The 18,480-nt window shown below is 44.9% G+C and overlaps 1 protein-coding gene, 1 long non-coding RNA gene and 1 other non-coding gene across 6 annotated transcripts in view; 2 read left to right on the forward strand and 1 right to left on the reverse strand.

The window, feature by feature from the left end:
* Positions 1 to 683: 683 nt before the first annotated feature.
* LOC125636459 (uncharacterized) lies at positions 684 to 9,388 on the forward strand. 3 transcript variants are annotated; one of them, XR_012668441.1, is made up of 4 exons: positions 684 to 842; positions 3,451 to 6,811; positions 7,369 to 8,179; positions 9,049 to 9,388. It is a non-coding gene; the product is annotated as an uncharacterized LOC125636459 (long non-coding RNA). The 3 variants fall into 3 exon arrangements; XR_012668439.1 differs by having other exon boundaries at positions 3,451 to 8,179; XR_012668440.1 differs by having other exon boundaries at positions 723 to 902; positions 3,451 to 8,179.
* LOC125637499 (small nucleolar RNA SNORA47) lies at positions 4,459 to 4,597 on the forward strand. Its single transcript, XR_007356977.1, has one exon. It is a non-coding gene; the product is annotated as a small nucleolar RNA SNORA47 (small nucleolar RNA).
* A 4,744-nt stretch (positions 9,389 to 14,132) lies between the features above and the next one.
* The window catches only part of AGGF1 (angiogenic factor with G-patch and FHA domains 1), a 37,844-nt gene continuing 33,496 nt past the window's right edge, over positions 14,133 to 18,480 (reverse strand). For both annotated transcript variants that reach the window (XM_048849534.2, XM_048849533.2), the window contains exons 13-14: positions 16,211 to 16,310; positions 14,133 to 15,306 (exon numbers count right to left, since the gene is read on the reverse strand). In XM_048849534.2, coding sequence (XP_048705491.1) covers positions 15,106 to 15,306; positions 16,211 to 16,310 — 301 coding nt within the window. In that variant the 3' untranslated portion in view covers positions 14,133 to 15,105. The remainder of the gene's footprint in view (positions 15,307 to 16,210; positions 16,311 to 18,480) is intronic.

Raw genomic sequence — 18,480 nt, forward strand, 5'->3', positions numbered from 1 at the left:
AGCTGCACCCCTCCCAAATGTTCCCCCGTGCCCCCCAAGCGGGGCATGCCCCGCAGGGGACCTCTGTTCCTGAGGCTGCTTCTGTGTCTGCTCCTGCTATCTTCAGTTTCAATGAGGTATTGAGCCCAGCTCTCTTGAGCCCCAGTCCAGCACCTGCTCCCATACAGCCACGCTTGGAGTTGCTTTATGCATAGTTGATCTAGGCTGTGAAAGGTATTGACCAAAGATAATGAATTCGGGCACTTTCGCAAGCTTTTTCTTCATCAGTACAACATTCCAAATGACCGATCTGGAACAGCTGCGTGAGCTACTGCAGACCCCAACACGTCTGGGATGTGTAGACTTAAAAACTACCAACCCATTTTCTTAGAACATTTTACATCTTTAAACACCAAACCCTCCTCTACTTTTCTGCCAAGACCTGGGCTCGTGATGCTCAGATTTTCCTGCAATAGTTGGGAGCCTGGCAAACATCACTCCAAGAACTAAGCGGGGAGAGACCCACAAACCCAGGTCTTGTCAGGTAGATGAAGGAGGAAGCGATTTTGAAATATAAATGCATTTGAGATTTTTCAGCGCATGCCTGCTGTGCATGGGCCGTGGCTGGTTTGGAGACCTTACGCTGTTTGCACAGCATTTACATGACGTGGGGAGCTCCCCTTTGGAGGTGCTGGTGTGGTCAGCACCAATCAGGAACTAAGCGTTGTGCCTTTAAGAGACGCACAGCACGTGACCTGTCAGTTTGCCAAGCAAAAGAAAATGTCTCCAGGCGGCAGCTGCGGAGCACAGGGTGTCTGCCAGGTCTCTTCGCCCCTCGGGTTAGCTCAAGGCTGCCGGTGCAGGTCAGCGCTCCAGCCGTGCCGATGGGAGTTTGCAGAGCCCCGGGGCGGGCAAGGAGAGTGGTATGGGACCATGTGCAGAGTGCTGTGGCCTGTGGGGAGTTCTGGAGTCCTGGCGGCAGCCTGCTCTGAGTTGCTTAGACCCGCCAGTGTTGTTAGCTAGGTTTGCACCAACGCCTTAAGTCGTTTGAACAGTGTAAACTGAAGCCTGCTGTGCAGAAAGCAAGGGGCTGCAGCTCTGTAATTCCGCAAACCAATCGGAGAGGGAGTGGAAACGCTTCCTGGAGTTCACTGAGTTCAGAATCTTGTGCACTGCCAAGGGAGGGGACCTGCGGCCTGGTGGGATTAGGGAGATTTTTTTTTGCAGATTGCAGCTGGATCCTGTTTTATTTGGGAATGGAGCAAATGAAATTTGTATAGGGACGCTGCTATATTCAACTCAGGACGAGAAAGCAGCTTTGGCTCAACAACTTGCGCCAGTAACCCTCAAAAACTCGAAGTTTAGATGTTAAGATGTTAAAAAAAAACTCAGTTGGATTGTTTACAAGTGTATCTTAATATAGAGAATGGATTTAAGAGCTGAAATTTTCGAAGCCTCCTAACATCAATTTCAAGAGGAGGTATGGGGATTTTGCTGCACAGTTCCCTTTGAAGTTCATGGGAATTGTGAAGCTAAATTCCCTAGTCAGCTGTGAAAACTGCAATGAAGATTTGGGAAAACTGTTGCCACTGAGCAGCATTTGAATGCTTGTAGTTGGCAAAGTCATGATTAGCTTAAAATCATGATTTTTAAAAAAAAGTGTTCCCCCCTCCCCATACCTTTTGGTATGTGACCTCTAGGGTTCACATCTTCAAGCTTTTATCTAGCATCATGAAGGCTAGAAATATATATATATTAATGAAAGCCAAGATTCTAATGCAGGGATGGGCGATAATTTTCACAGGGGGGCCACTCAATGAATTTTGGTAAGTCATCACAGGCTGCACATTTCTACTATATTAATGGAGGGGAAGCGGGGTCTGGGAGGGAGTTTAGGTGCAGGAGGGAGCTCTGCGCTGGTGCAGAGCGTTGGGATGCAGGTGAGGGGTTTGGGTGCAGGAGAGGGTTCTGACCTGGGGCAGGGGGTTGGGGTGCAGGAGGGGGTGCGAGGTGCAGGTTCTGGTCAGGAGGCACTTACCACAGGTGGCTCCCGGCCAGTGGCGCAGCAGGGCTCAGGCAGGCTGCCTGCATGCCCTGGCCCCACGTCGCTCCCGGAAGTGGCTGTGGCCGGCTGCTGCTGGCACATCTCTGTGCAACCCTTGCGGGGAGGGTGGGTCTCCGTGCGCTGCCTGTGCCCGCAAGCACCATCCCCGCAGCCATAGGCGCTGACTCCATGGGTGCTCTGGGGCTGGAACACCCACGGGGAAAAATTAGGGAGTGCTCTGCACCCATGGGCAGCCAAGCTCCCCGCCCCCTCACTTCACCTCCTCCCAGCGCGCCACATCTCCACTCTTCCTTCCCTCCCAGCGCTTGCCACTGCCAAACAGCTGTAGCAAGCTCTAGGGGGGAGGAGCAGGAACGTGGCCCACTCAGGGGAGGAGGCAGGGCCCGGGTGGGGATTTGGGAAAGGAGTCGAATAGGGGCAGGGATGGGGTGGAGTTGGGAAAGGGGTTAGAATGGGGGTAGGGGCGGGGGGTCAAGCACTCACCAGTGCCAGAAGAAGTTGGTGCCTATGCCCGCAGCTCCCATTGGCCAGTTTCTGGCCAATGGGAGCTGTGAGGATGGTGCTGGGGGCAGGGGCAATGAACTGAGCTGCCTTCCCCCCACCAGGGGCAGGCAGAAATGTGCTAGCAGCAGCCAGATGCTTCCAGGAGCGGCATGGGGCCACAGCTGGCAGGCAGCATGCCTGAGCGCCCCGCGGGACTTTTAGTGGCTCGGACTCAGAGATTGTGAGGTGGCAGAGGAGGCTGCACAGAAATGTTAGAGGGGCTGGATCCGGCCCATAGGCTGTATTTTGCCCACTGCTGTTCTAATGTAATCTCACCTGACCTCAGAAGCTGGAGCTCTAAAAATGCCAAATGCCATGGGACTGATGATAAAATTGTGAGAAGTGGCCAGTCTGTATAAATGCCCATTGACTACAACTTTAGCCCTTTGGGCTAATAATTCTTTGCTGGAAATGTACTGGTATTTCAGTTAGAACTGGTTTGGGTCATGTGATCATCTCAAGTGTAGAATGCTAGCACTCATCACAGCTGCCTTTTTGGAATAAATAAATGAAAATTTAGGGTCTGTTTCAGCTCCAGTGGAAATTGAGGGGAGTTTTCCAATTGGCTTCAGCAGTACAGAATTGAACACCATGTTTGGGTTACTCTTTTTTTTAATATATATTTTACTTCCTTTTTATTCATTATTAGACTTGCATCCTAGTCTTGTTTGCTAAATAGCATTTTGTGCTCTTTGCTTACTTTCTACAATTTGGTTTTTACAGGCCTGAAGAGGCCTAAAAAGCTACAGAAAAGCCAAGAAATGCACCCCAAGTACTGTATTAAAATGAAACATTCCAAGAGACAGTATGTCTGGACAAAAAGGTATCTTTCGCTAACAATTCATTATCTGTTTATATTACAGAGGTGCCCAAAGGTCCATCAGGATTGAGGTACAATTGTATCAGGTGTTGTACAAAGCTGTTAGATGACAGGTCCTAGCTCCTTACACTTTAATTGGAAAACAAGATGCAACAAGTGAGTATTCACAAACACTAGGGGGGAAGGTGAAGATAACAGCAGTAGAACATGTAGTTACATAAGCAATCTATGTACACGACATAATAGTTCTAAACCAATATTTTATTTATTATATAAATCGGCACCCTTCACAGCCCTCTGTCTAGGTGCTTTGCTGAGCCTTCTTTGTTTGAAGAGACAGTTTCTGTCTGTCTCAGCATGTATTTGCACCAAAAATGTTGACCATAGGGAAACAAGAATGCAGAAATTTTGATTGCATGATCCTATTTGGCAATGTGAGGATATCCTGTATACACATTCTTGTAACAGAAAATATATTGGTCTGCAACTTTCTACAATCATAGTTCATCCCCTCTTAAACAGATGCTCTACTCCCACATCTCATCCTGGTGTCAGTCTCTCTACTTTTTCAGCCATTAAGATCAGTCAGTAATGGGTATCTGATACAGCTGATTGGGGCAGCTGCCTGAATACATAGGGATTTGTATTCTGTGTTGTGTATGTGTCTTGGAAAAATGCTTTGCAAGTATACGACACTGCTGAGCCTTTTCTGAAATGCTAGTATGGATCCAAACATACACAGAAGGGGGTGCTGTCCTGAGTTTCAAGTGAATAATGGTAGTGCTGTTAATTTCCCCCATCCTAGTTTTGTCTAATAGCTGTCTTCAGATATTTCCATATTCTTCAGTGTTACTCTTTCACTATTTTATGGCAGGCTTTAGAAAAAGCATTCTGACTGATGTGCAAAGTAATGCTTCCAGTGAAATTTATTGGTGCTCGGTATTCTTACTTGTCAGTTTTCATGCCTGGTGCTGGGGAAAAATAACTTATGTAACTGGTGATGATGAAATGGTATGGGTCTTCTTAACATTAGAAAGACCATCAATATTTATGGAGGACTGAGAAGGTAAGGCAGTTATATCCTGTACTGGTTCTTACTGGTTATAGCCTCCAAGATTAAAATAGTGCAAAAGCAACCCATGTTCCTCTCCTAAGTTGAGGGGAAACAATACTGCCTTTGCATATATGGCTTGCATAGCCGGATGACTGTTTTACTTGAGCTTAATTGGTTTGGAAAATATTCTTTATAGTGATAAGTTTAAGGGAGTAGATTCTCTAGCCAAGAGCCCTATTTAGCACTCTACTTAAGCCATAGTCCCATTCAATTAAGTGAATTATGACTAAGCACTGAATAGGGAACTAGATACAGTAGCCTGTTTAAACCAGTGGCTGTCCCCCTTTCAGGAGTCTGATTTGTTTTGTGTCTCCCAAGTTTCACCTCACTTAAACTACTTGCTTACAAAATCAGACAAATAGAGAAGTGTCACAGCACACTAGTACTGAAAAATTGATGACTCATTTTTACCATATAGTTATAAAATCAATTAGAATATAAATATTGTACTTACATTTCAGTGTACAGTATACAGAGTAGGGCTGTCAAGTGATTTAAAATATTAATTGCGATTAATCGAGCTGTTAAACAGTAATAGAATACCATTTACTTAATTTTTGATGTTTTCCACATTTTCAAATATATTGATTGCAATTACAATACAGAATACAAAGTGTACAGTGCTCACTTTATATTTTTGATTAAATATTTGCACTGTAAAAAACAAAAATAGTATTTTTCAATTCACCTAATACAAGTATCATAGTGCAATCTCTTTATCATGAAAGTTGAACTTAAGAATTATGTACAAAAAATAACTGCACTCAACAATAAAACAAAGTAAAACTTTAGAGCCTACAAGTCCACTCAGTCCTACTTCTTGTTCAGCCAATTGCTCAGACAGACAAGTTTGGTTACATTTGCAGGAGATAAGACAGTTACCTTTTCTGTAACTGGTGTTCTTCAAGATGAGTTGCTCATGTCCATTCCATATTAGGTGTTTGTGCTCGCCATTGGGTGACCAGATGTCTCGATTTTTATAGGGACAGTCTTGATTTTTGGGTCTCTCTCGTATAGGCTCCTATTACCCCTCACCCCGTCACGATTTTTCCACACTTGCTGTCTGGTCACCCTAGCTCGCCACATGCACTGCCGCTGGAAGTTTTTCCCTCAGCAGTATCCATAGGGGACTGACTCTGGCACCCCCTGGAGTGGCACCCACATGGCGTGATATAAGGGGCGCTGCCAGCTCCTCCCACCCTCAGTTCCTTCTTGCAGGAAACTGACAGTGGGGAAGGAGGGCGGGTCATGGAATGGACATGAGCAACACAGCTCGAAGAACACCAGTTACCAGTCATGGCCATTTCATATTAGGTGACTCCAAAGCAGTACCCCTGAAGGTGGGTAGGAGTTCACGGATGTGTAGATTGCAACATAGCTCTGCCGAACCCAGTGTCATCCCTGGCCTGCTGAGTGATGGCATAATGAGCGGTAAATGTATGGACAGAGGACCATGTTGTGGCTTTACAGGGATGTGTGCCAGGAAGGCCACCAAAGATACCTGATCTCTCATCGAGTGGGCTCTGACAACTGGCGGCAGCAGAACCCCTGCCAGGTCGTAACAGGGCCTTATGCATGAGGTGATCCAACTGGAAATCCTCTGCGAGGACACTGGATGACCCATCATCTTATCCGCTGTAGCAATGAAGAGTTGAGTCAATTTACAGAAAGGCTTGGTATGTTCTAATTTAAAAGCCAAGGCCCTCCGGACGCCCAGTGCATGAAGATGCCTTTCACTGGTCTTGTGCGGTTTGGGACTGAACACCGGGAGGAAGATGTCCTGGTTCATATGGAAGGCGGAGACCACCTTTGGCAGGTAGGCTGGGTGGGGCCACAACTGGACCTTATCTTTGTAGAAGACCGTGTACGGCGGTTCTGAGGTCAAAGTTTTAATTTCCGAGACCCGTCTTGCTGACGTCACTGCCACCAGGAACGCAACCTTCCATGACAGATGGGAAAGGGAGCAGGAACGCAGTTGTTCAAAGGGCGGGCCAGTGAGCCTAGAGAGGACCAAGTTAAGATCCCACTGTGGGATGGGAGCCCACACCTGCGGAAAGAGTCTCTCCAGTCCTCTCAAGAATCTGACAGTCATGTCATGGAAGAACACCATCTGTCCTTGGATCGGCGGGTGAAAAGCAGAGATGGCCACAAGATGCACTCTAATGGAAGTGTGTGCCAGGCCCTGGTTCCTCAAATGGAGCAGGTAGTCCAGGACAGCCTGTATGGAGGAACATGAGGGAGAGATGCCCCATTTGGACCCCCAGCAGGAAAACCTCGTCCACTTGGCCAGGTAAGTCAGGCTAGTTGCGGGCTTCCTACTTTCCAGGAGGACCTGTTGGAGTCCTTTTGAACAGGTCTGCTCCTCCAGGTTCAGCCACACAGCATCCATGCCGAGAGGTGGAGGGACGCAAGGTTGGGGTGTAAGAGCCGACTGTGGTCCTGTGACAGCAGGTCCGGTCGGTTGGGCAGGGGCCAGGGTGGGGCCACTGACAGGCTCCTGAGCATGCTGAATCAATGCTGGCAAGACCATGCTGTGGCAATCATGATAACCTGCGCCTGGCCTCTCAATCTTTGCAAGGGCCCTGCTGATGAGCATAATCGGAGGAAATGCATAGATTAGGCTCCCTGACCATGACAGGAGGAAGGCATCAGAGAGAGAGCCCTGGCTCAGACCCTGTCGAGAACAAAACTCGTGGCATTTCCTGTTCTGTCTGGTAGCGAACAGGTCCACTTGGGGAGTTCCCCACCTTTGGAAGATCATGCAGGCTACCTCTGGATGGAGTGACCATTTGTGGCGAGAGGAGAAGTCTCTGCTGAGCTAGTCTGCCAGTGTATTCCTTTTGCCAGGAAGGTGACAAGCTTCCAGGTGGATTTCGTGGCTGATGCAGAAGTCTCACAGAGCGCCTCCTGCCAGAGAGCTGACGAGTGCACTCCCCGTTGCCTGTTGATGTAGAACATTAAGGCTGTGTTGTTCATCAGGACTCGTACCACCTTCCCTGACAGGTGGGGCAAAAAGACTCTGCATGCCAGCCAGACTGCTTGGAGCTCTTTGAGGTTTACTTGTAACCACACCTCCTCTGGGGACCACAGCCCGTGTCTGGAGGTTGCCGAGATGCGACCCCCCAGCCGAGGTCCGAGGCATCCAACGCCAACTTGATGGTGTAAGGAGGGTTGTTGAATGGAACCCCTTCAAGGACTGTCCACCATCAGCGAGGTAAGTATTACCTGGGGAATGGTAGCTACCTTTTCCAGGGGGTCTCAGGACTGGGAATAGACCATCGCCAGCCATTGTTGCAGGGGCCGCATCTGGAGCCTGCTATGATGGACCACATAAGTGCACACTGCCATGTGGCCCAGCAGCCGCTGACAAACCCTGGCTGTAGTCAGAGGGAACGTGGAAACTTCCATGACGAGGTTCACCATCATGTGGAACCTTTCCAGCGGCAGGAACACTCTGGCACAGGTAGAGTAGAGGACTGCTCCGATGAACTCTGTCCTCTGCACTGGCACTAATGTTGACTTTGTCGTTCACCAGTAGGCTCAGAGAGTGGCATGTGGCTTGAAGCACTGCAACATCCCTTTGGACTTGAGACCTGGAACTGCCCTTGACAAGCCAGTCGTCAAGGTACGAGTAGATCTGGATACCCCGGCGCATGAGGTAAGCCACTACCACCGCCATGCATGTGATAAACACCCTTGGTGCTGTTGCCAGGCAGAATGGGAGGACCATAAACTGGTAGTGGTGGGGCCCCATCGTAAACCAGAAGAAGCGTCTGTGTCCTTGAAAGATCACTATGTAGAGGTACGCATCCTTCAAGTCAAGGGCGGCATACCAACCTCCCGGATCCAGGGAGGTGATAATAGAAGCCAGAGAGACCATGCGGAACTTTAGCTTCTGTAGGTACTTGTTGAGGTCTCGCAGGTCCAGGATGGGCTGTAGACCGCCCTTGGTCTTTAGGATTAAAAAAGTACCAGGAATAGAACCCCTTGTTCCTGTACTTGAGAGGAACTTCTTCCACCGCATCCAGCTGTAGTAACCCCTTTACCTTCTGCATGAGGAGACTCTTATGAGAGGGGTCCCTGAAGAGGGACGGGGAAGGTGGGTGGGAAGGGGGGTAGAAAGGAACTGGAGAGTATAACCCTGTTCCACTGTGGTGAGGACCCAGTGGTACGAAGTTATAGCAGTCCAAGCTGGGAGGAAAGGTGGTTGGAAAACACTGGGAAAGGTGGATCCGGGGAATAGTCTGGTAGGTCACCCTTGGGCATACTCTCGAAATGACCATTTGGCCGCCTTCTTATTACGGGTTGAGCCCGACTGGGCAGAGGGTGGAGGTGGGTGGTTCGGGCGGTGCTTGTAGCCCTTGGCTTGTTTATGGGCCTTGTCCTGCTGAGGCTGGCTCCCCTGGCCCTGAGGTTGCTGCAGTTTGAACCGCTTACGCGTCAGGGCTGGGACATAGACACCCAGGGTTTTCAGGGTGGTGTGGGAGTCCTTGAGGCTATGCAACTTGCTGTCTGTTTGCTCCGCAGATAGGGCCCTGCCATTGAAGGGCAGGTCCTGCAATGACTTCTGGGCCTCTGTGGACAACCCAGAGGAGTAGCCAAGAGACTCGCCAAATGCAAATAGCGGAAGCCATGGTGCAGGCAGCAGCATCAGCACCATCCAGTGCTGCCTGGAGGGCCGCCCTGGCCGCAGTCGTGCCCTCATCGAGGATTGCTTGGAACTCCTTCTTGGGAAGCCTGAGGGACTGACCCTTTGAACTTGGCTATGGCTTGCCACCTATTGAAATCATATTGGCTAAGGAGGGCTTGATGGTGAGCTACTTTCAGCTGAAGGCTGGAAGACGAATAAACCTTTTGCCCAAAAAGATCCAGCCTCCTTGAGTCTTTATTTTTGGGGGTGGCCCTAGGTTGTCCCTGCCTCTTCTTGTTCACCACCTCAACCACAAGAGAATTGGGGGCTGGGTGGGAGTATAGGTACTCATGCCCTTTAGTTGGCATAAAGTACTTACGTTTGGCCCTTTTAGAGACAGGGCCAGGGAAGAGGGGGTCTGCCACAGGGCATTAGTGATTTTTGGAGACCCCTTCATGAAGGGGTAGGGCCTAGGACATAGGACATCAGAGTCCGAGGGCTCTTCCAATTCCTCTGCCTGAAGCTCCAGGTTAGAAGAGACCCTCTTCAAAAGTTCCTGGTGCACCTTGGCACCTTCCTGAGGAACAAGGAGAGTGGGCCCCGTGGTAGCCTCGTCTGGCGACAACAAGGATGATGCTGCGGGAACCTCCATGTCCATTGGTGGTCCAGCAGTTCGCTTCCCTGGGTCCTCCTGGCCCCGTGAGGTTTTACCCCCTGAAGCCTCAAGCACCAGAGGGGGACAGGATACTGAGGCCGCTGGCTTCTGAGGCTCCCGACACAGATCGGGCAGCCTGGGAATGTTGGGTGAACCCCCTGGGGTGCCAGCTGCTGCCCTTGGGGCTATGGGGCAGGTTTCAGTGCTGATAATGTAGTTGGCACCACCAGTACTGGGACTTGTCCTGCAGTCAGGGAACCTCGCTTTGAGCCGGAGCTACCCCAGAGGGTCTGCCCCATTCCACCAGCGAGGTATGCCTTGAGTCCCTCGATCAGTGCCCCTGGTGCAGGGATCAAAGAAAGCTCAGCTTCTTATTTACAATATCACCTGAAAGTGAGAACAGGTGTTTGGATTGCACTGTTGTAGCTGACATTGCAAGATATTTAGCATATCTGGCACGTAAACATTCACATGCCCCTTCATGCTTTGGCCACCATTCCAGAGGTCATACTTCCGTGCTGATGATGCTCGTTTAAAAAAAAAAAGTGTTTATTAAATTTGTGATTGAACTCCTTGGGAGAGATTGTGTCTCCTGTTCTGTTTTACCCACATTCTGCCATATATTTCATGTTATAGCAGTCTCAGATGATGACCCAGCACATATTTGTTTTAAAAAACATTTTCACTGCAGATTTGACACAAAACAGGTACCACTGTGAGATTTCTAAAGATAGCTACAGCACTCAATCCAAAATCTGAGAGGGACAAGGTGTGGCGTATGCTTTCAGAAGTCTTAAAAGACCAAACCACCAAAAAGGAAAATCAACCTTCTGCTGGTGGCATCTGACTCAGATGTTGAAAATGAACATTTTGGTCTGTGCTACTTTGGATTGTTATTGAGCAGAACCCACCATCAGCCTGGACACGTGTCCCCTGGAATAGTGTTTGAAGCATGAAGGGACACATGAATCTTTAGCACATCTGGCACGTAAATATCTTGCGACGCTGGCTAAAACAGTGCCAAGAGAACATCTATTCTCACTTTCAGACGACACTCTAAACAAGAAGCGGGCAGCATTATCTCCTGTAAATGTAAAAAAACTTGTTTGAGCAATTGGCTGAACAAGAAGTAGGACTGAGTGGACTTGTAGGCGCTAAAGTTTTACGTTGTTTTGTTTTTGAGAGCAGTTATGTAACAAATCTATTTGTAAATTGCACTTTCATGATAGAGATTGCACTACAGTACTTGTATGAGGTAAATTGAAAAATACTATGTCATTTTTACAGTGCTATATCAAAAATATAAAGTGAGCACTGTACACTTTGTATTCTGTGTTGTAATTGAAATCAATATATTTGAAAATGTAGAAACATCAAAACATATTTAATACATTTCAATTGGTATTCTATTGTTTAACTGTTCAATTAAACTGATTAATAAAGACTATTTTTAATCATGATTAATTTTGAGTTAATCATGTTAGTTAACTGTAATTGACAGCGCTCATACAGAGCAATATAAACAAGTCATTTCTATATGAATTTCTAGTTCGTACTGACTTCGCTAATGCTTTTTATGTAGCCTGTTGTAAAACTTGGCAAATAACTAGATGAGCTGATGTACTGTACCCCACTATGTACCCTCAGGGATACATCTACGCCAGTTGAGACCCACTTAGACAAAGATGGTTATTTAACACAGCCTATTTCTATCTGCTATTGCTCTTCTCCAGCTATGAGAGTAATACTCCAACAGGTTCTTATGAAAACTCAGACTCTGGAATCTGTGAAACCTACATTGACTTATTCAACTGACATTTTTGAAAATTATCTTTAAAGTGCTGGAGACAAGGTGGGTGAGGTAATAATCTTTTATTGGAACAGCTTCTGCTGGTGGGAGGGACAGGCTTTTGAGCTTCACAGTGCTCTTCTTCAGGTCTGGGGAAGGTAACCAGCACGTCTGAGCTAAATACCAGTTGGGACTATTAAGCATATGGGGCAGAAGAGGAGGGAAGAGCACACCTGCTGTAAGACAACTTAACATGGAGTGGGCAATTAAGGGTTAGCAGGCCGTAGGATGTTACAGATTGTCATAATGAGCCATAAAACCAGTGTGTCTGTTTAGTAATGGTCCATGGTAATGTCTAGCAGAATTATTAAGTTTTCAAAAAGAAAAGGAGTACTTGTGGCACCTTAGAGACTAACCAATTTATTTGAGCATGAGCTTTCGTGAGCTACAGCTCACTGTAGCTCACGAAAGCTCATGCTCAAATAAATTGGTTAGTCTCTAAGGTGCCACAAGTACTCCTTTTCTTTTTGCGAATACAGACTAACACGGCTGTTCCTCTGAAACCTAAGTTTTCAAACTTGTCTTTGAAGGTGTTGTGCAAGTTTCCTTTGAGGACAAAGAGGTTGCATGCAGTGTGATGGTCACTTAATGAAAAATGTTCACCCAGGTATGAGTATCTTATTTTTCTGTCAGGTTTCAGAGTAACAGCCGTGTTAGTCTGTATTCGCAAAAAGAAAAGGGGTACTTGTGGCACCTTAGAGATGAAGTGAGCTGTAGCTCACGAAAGCTTATGCCCAAATAAATTGGTTATTCTCTAAGGTGCCACAAGTACTCTTTTTTATTTTTCTGTGTGTTCATTCAGTACTTGAAAATGATGATCCATTATAGAAAAAATGGACAGTTACACAATACTATTAGATATGTTTTCATGGTCATATCTTTACGCACAACTCTTCTCCCGAACGAGGAGTAGAGAGAAAGCTATTACTCTGTAAAATTGCATTTAACTCAAATAGCTTTTAGTCAATTTGAACGCTCTTTGAAGAATTTCTGACTTGTACAATCAAAGCAAACTGTGGGACACCTATTAAATATCTACAAAATATTGGCAGTGCAGCAGTTCTTAAAACTGTAGTAACTAATACTTAAGATTTAGGTTCTAACAAACTTTTGGAAAGGCAATCCAAGAGGGAAAACTAATGCTTCTATTGTAACTGAATACTTAAGTTACCCTACTGTCTTTTCACAGTAAATCTGACTAGTCTTTGCAATGGTACCCAGAACTTGATATTAAATATTAAATCAGATACTTCTGTCAAGACTCTAGATTTGCAAGAATGCTGCATTGTCTTTCATTTGTTCTTTCCGCCCACTATAGTTCCCTTTCCTTTACCAAGCTATGAGGCTTCACATATGCTACCTTCCTCCTCATCCCCTGGAGGCAGGGGGTGAGAGAAAATGTTACCTGATGCCAGAAGAAACAGGCAAATAAAAGGCAGTGCTGTATTCATCTCAGCTTTGACAGAGGACAACTGTAGGATCAGATACCAAAGGAAAAATTGTCAAGGGGCCTTTGAAATGGACAAGCACACCTGTTTGTGGACATAACTCATTTAACATGATTGTATGCTTGAACCACTGATCTGAAAAGTAAATATTTGCTAGCAGCAGAGAAATATAGTATCTGTAATTCCTTAGTTGTGGTGGTGCAGGTTCACCAGGTTCTTATTGCATATGCATGGGCAAGCATACATTTTTATTTTCAAGGAAAATACTTTCCTCATGTAAGATCAAAATCTCTTAAATATTTTTACAAAATCTTGTTGCATTTTTCCAGTTTTTTTTTTTTTTTTTTTGGGTACTTGGAGAACTAAGCTTCCCCCTTAACTATAACAAAAGGTTCAGAATGTCTTGGAATACAAGTCACGCTTCTGGAGCTACACCTTCAGAAATGACTCTATGTTAATTTGTTATTGTGGAATATAGTCTTAAAAGAAAATGTTAGCACTAAACTGTATTGGTAATTGTGATATCTTCAGTTTACCTGTAGATTTATATTATATTGTGTACAAAGACTAATTTTAATATTTTGATTTCTTCAAAGATAGTTTAATACAAAATTGAACAGTGTTGCTATAGCCATTCTAAGCACTTCTAGACATAACTGTTTAAAATACTACCTTTGGGCAAGGCATTTTTCAGTAGCTGCTTTCAGATTATTAAACAAAGGCTTTAAACTACAACATTAAATAGTAATCAAAGCATTGTTATTTCTTATTACACTCTCCGATGACTCTGATAAGAAATGCTAAGAAGAATGACTGGCAGCTGTTCTGGCCTCAGCAGTCTGCTTGCAGTTGGACAGTTTAGTCCTGGTAAACTAGGTGGATTTTATGCCTGCTTACTGGTCTCCTTTCCTGTGACAGCAATATCAGGTCCCTTTAACCTGAATGGAGAGATATTAGGAAAGTGTCCTAATTTTAAAGGAGAACCCCCACATCCAACATACTCATAAGTTAATGTCAAGAATCACACAATTTAAATTGACAATATTTCATTTATTGTGTTTAAGAACATTCAATAAATATCAAGTTTTCAGTTTCAGATTTGCAATCCTTGTGCACGGAAAGTCTGATTTTTTTCCCCCCTGGCATAAACTCCATTGCCAGCAATGGGTGTATCAGAACAGCCAGCCTGAAGAGGCTAATAAATACTTTAATACTCCTAGATAGTGGGTTTCTGAGCATACCCCTTCTAAATGGTATGTTACAGATTCACTCACAAATTCTTCACAGAAGAAAATAAGACTTTACTACAAACTGTCCTCTGAATATTATTCTTTTACTAACAGTGGACATTTATTTCATGGAGCACAGTATTTAGAAATACAAAGTAGACATGGATTGTTAAAAATATTAGGAATTTAATTTCATATATGAAGAGTAAATTGAGATGCATGTGATCAGTACTGAATTGTATGAATTTAGTTGTAATGTACCTCTTGCTAAGTTTCACAGCAATTTGGACCAAATGTTCACAAGAGAGGAAAAGGCAACATTTAAAAATCCCTTGCCTTGTTTTGTGGGTTTTTTGCTTGTTAGAACATTAAAAAAATAATCTTCATAAGTTTGGAAAAACAGTTTAAAAGCAAATCAGAAAATAGTTTTAATTTCAATGGGCTATTGTGTTAAAAATATTTAAAGAAAATTCCTTACCTTAACAAGCATCACATTCAAGTACTTCCATTTGCACATCTTTCTAAACAAAACTGGCATCAGTCTGATTTATTCACTGCTTACTTATTTAAAAGTGTGTTTAACTATAGTCTTATTTGGTTTACACTAGTGTTCACACCTTTTTTTAATCTTAATATACATCTCTGAATCTTGAAGAGATTCTTCACAGAGGTATATTATTTATTACCCAACTTCTAATTTAGCAAAAAATAAAAAAAAACCTCTCACCCACTCTTTATATACATGAATTGTCCTGCTCTGGGACTGAGTATTTTCATTCTGCTGTCCCTCTAACCCAAGGCATAACTTTGGGTGCATCTTTCTGTGTTTTAGCTTCCTGGAAACTTTCAGCAAACCGCTCTCTTGCTTTATCCCAGTTCTTTTTGTTCTTGCTTTTGATGATCTGAACATCTTCAACGGAAGCTGGTCTACTTGTACCCAAGCCTGCATGCATCTTGTGTATCTGAAGCTGGATCTGTCAAACACATTGAAAAGTGCTATGGATTCCATATTACAAATACTTCAACATTACTGTACACCTATCAAGCTCTGGAACATTTAAAAACCTGCTATGTTCTGACTAACAATAAAATACCCAAATCACGAACACTGATTTCATGTTGATAAAAGCCTGCTACTCACCCAATTCATTTTAGAGGTGATCTGCCCCCAAAACAAAAACCCAAACCCTGAACTTCTTAGATGCTGAACAATCTAAACAAATGTAAGAGGATGTTTTAGCATGTATGCAACTAGCATATTTTTTAAATGTGAGGTGCAGTCCACCCTCTACATTTCCATGCAAGTGCCAGATTCTCATTCCATAATATAGCACCTACCACTCTAAAATCCAAACCCCATATTTATTTCCCCAGTCTGCATTCTTCCATGGCAACCCAAAACTGGAAGGGTGCAAAGGTGGCTTAAAACCACCTTAGCCCTTTTCTACTCCTCTGTTGGTTGCAAGTTCTGTGCTATGCCACTGTGGGGCACAGCAGAGGATCTTACCCAAATATTTGCATGCTCCCTATAAAAGGGAGAACAAAAAGGAAATTTCTTCTGTCTTCCTCTAGGTTTTGTTTGAAGCATTAAGATAGCTTATCCTTAGTTCAGTTATCTGTACCCCAGCCCCAACCTCAATTTCCTAACAACCAACAATGTATACGCCACTAACATTTTCCAGTGAAGCACTGCAACTACTGATACATAATTTCAAAATACCTGATTATAATTTAAAGTAACTGCCCTGCTGAAATGCCCCACATCCAGTACTTTGAAATCCTGTAAGTTCCTCATGACTTACAATGAAACTAGCATTTTCGGTGCAAATGCATTTTTATATTTGTGTAACTTGCAAAGCAAAAGTCACAGAAACCTACCGGATTCTTCATTCCGCCACCATCCTTGCCTAGCCCTTCTCCTTTTTTCCATCCCATCTTCTCCAGCATTTTACGACCCTTGTTGCTATCACTGATTTCACTTTAAAGGAAAGTAAAGTTAGCTAATATGAGAAGGATGAACAGAATTTTAACTCTTTATTCCTAGTATTTGAGGTCAAATTTTCAACTGTGTGCACAACTGCTGCTCCTGCAAACTAGGCAATTGCACTTGCCATTACTTGATATGCAAGTATGAGGGGCTGAACATGTTCATGTCTGCCTCCAGACTATGCTGAACACAATGCAAAAGTTTAAACTTTGAATTTTTGTTGGCATTGACAAAATCTGTTTCAAGAAATGAAGTGACTTTTAGTATACACTAGGTTAGCGAAAAAGAGTTAGTCACCCTTTGCGAAAATTGCCATTTTAAGTGAAGGGACCATTACAATCTTGGCGAGCTATATTTTCATGAACAGAAGTGTAAAAAAGTTAGCAGTAGTAACTCTTGTTCTCCAAATGAATTGCCTCCACAGAGCCTCACTGTACAGTCTGAGTCCCTGGCAGCTTGACACCCAGTACTATCACTGCAAACCCTACACGTCCCAAACCCCTTGTTTCCCCATCCCAAACCACCGTCCTCTGATTCCATCATGACCACCATCAAAACCTTCCTCTGCCCACCAATCCCAAGTGCCCTATCTGCAAGTTCTCCCATTTGACAACCTTTATTATCCTGGTCTTCCTTATGCTCTGAGTTTATCATTAATCTCCTCTTTAAATAAGAAATGTCTACACACAAAAAAAAACAAAAGCAAACAAAAAAAAAACTTTGTTGCCTCAAAATTAGGGTTGGCTCAAGTTGGCAACCATAATTAAAATCAGGGATATTGCCAGTTAAGTCTACATTAACATCCAGAGCAATGTCAATTCACCTATTTTATTACCCAAACTTCATAAATTCTTAAAAGTTTATTTGCCACAACAAGCTTCTTTTAATTTCCACATACAGCCCCCCACGAATGCATACATTCAATTCCTCTAAAACCCGCTCTTAATGATAATCTTGGTGAAATTACGACTTGTCGTAATTAAGCATGTGAAACTGAATGTGATTTAGAAGGTGGTTCTCAATGAGGGGTCTGGGGCCCCCTAAGGGGCCTTGAGCAGGTTTCAAGGGGGCCTCCAAGCAGGGCCAGCATTAGACTCGCTGGGGCCCAGGGTAGAAAGCCAAAACCCCACTGCATGGGGCTGAAGGCCCGGTACCTGAGCCCTGTCACCAGGGCTGAAGCCTGACCAATGTAGCTTTGTGGGGACCCCTGCGGCATGGGCTCCCGGCAACAGCCCTGCTTGCTACCCCGAACACCGGCCTTGGCTTTTATATACAGAAAACTAGTTATGGCATAGGTGAGCCGTGGAGTTTTTATAGCATGTTGCGGGGGCCTCAAAGAAAAAGGTTGAGAACCTCTGATTTAGAAGAAATGGCTGTATGCACTGAGAGTGACTATATGTTGGAGGTGAGGAATCTAAGTGTGCATATTACAATGGGTTATAAGTAGAGCCCTACCAAATTCATGGCCATGAAAAATGCATCACAGACCATGAAATCTAGTCTTCCCCCATGATATCTCGTCTTGTGTGCTTTTACCCTATTCTATATGGCTCTCACAGGGGAGACCAGCATTTCTCAAATTGAGGGTTCTGACCCAAAAGGGAGTTGCAGGGTGGAGGTGGGGTGTCTAAAGGTTAGGGGGGTTGCGGTATTGCTACCGTTACTTCTGCGCTGCCTTCATAGCTGGGCAGCTGGAGAGCAGCAGCTGTTGGCTGGGTGCCCAGCTCTGAAGGCAGCACCCTGCAGCAGCACCACAGAAGTAAGGATGACAATACCATACCATGCCACCCTTACTTCGCACTGCTGCCTTCAGAGCTGGGCGGCCAGACAGTGGTGGCTACTGACTGATGGCCCAGCTCTGCAGGCAGCAGCGCAGAAGTAAAGGTGGCAATATCATACTATGCCATCCTTACTGCTACGCTGCTGGTGGTGGCAGCTCTGCCTTCAGAGCTGGGTTGCTGGCCAGCAGCCACCTCTCTCCAGCTGCCCAGCTTTGAAGGCAGTGCTGCTGCCAGCAGCAGTGCAGAAGTAAGGGTAGCAGGACCACAACCCCCCCCTACAATAACCTTGTGATCCCCCACAACTCCTTTTTGGGTCAGAATCCCTACAGTTATAACACCATGAAATTTCAGATTTAAATAGCTGAAATAATGAAATTATA

Source organism: Caretta caretta, chromosome 5 (assembly GCF_965140235.1).
Source record: "Caretta caretta isolate rCarCar2 chromosome 5, rCarCar1.hap1, whole genome shotgun sequence".
In the NCBI taxonomy this organism is placed as follows: Eukaryota; Metazoa; Chordata; order Testudines; family Cheloniidae; genus Caretta; species Caretta caretta.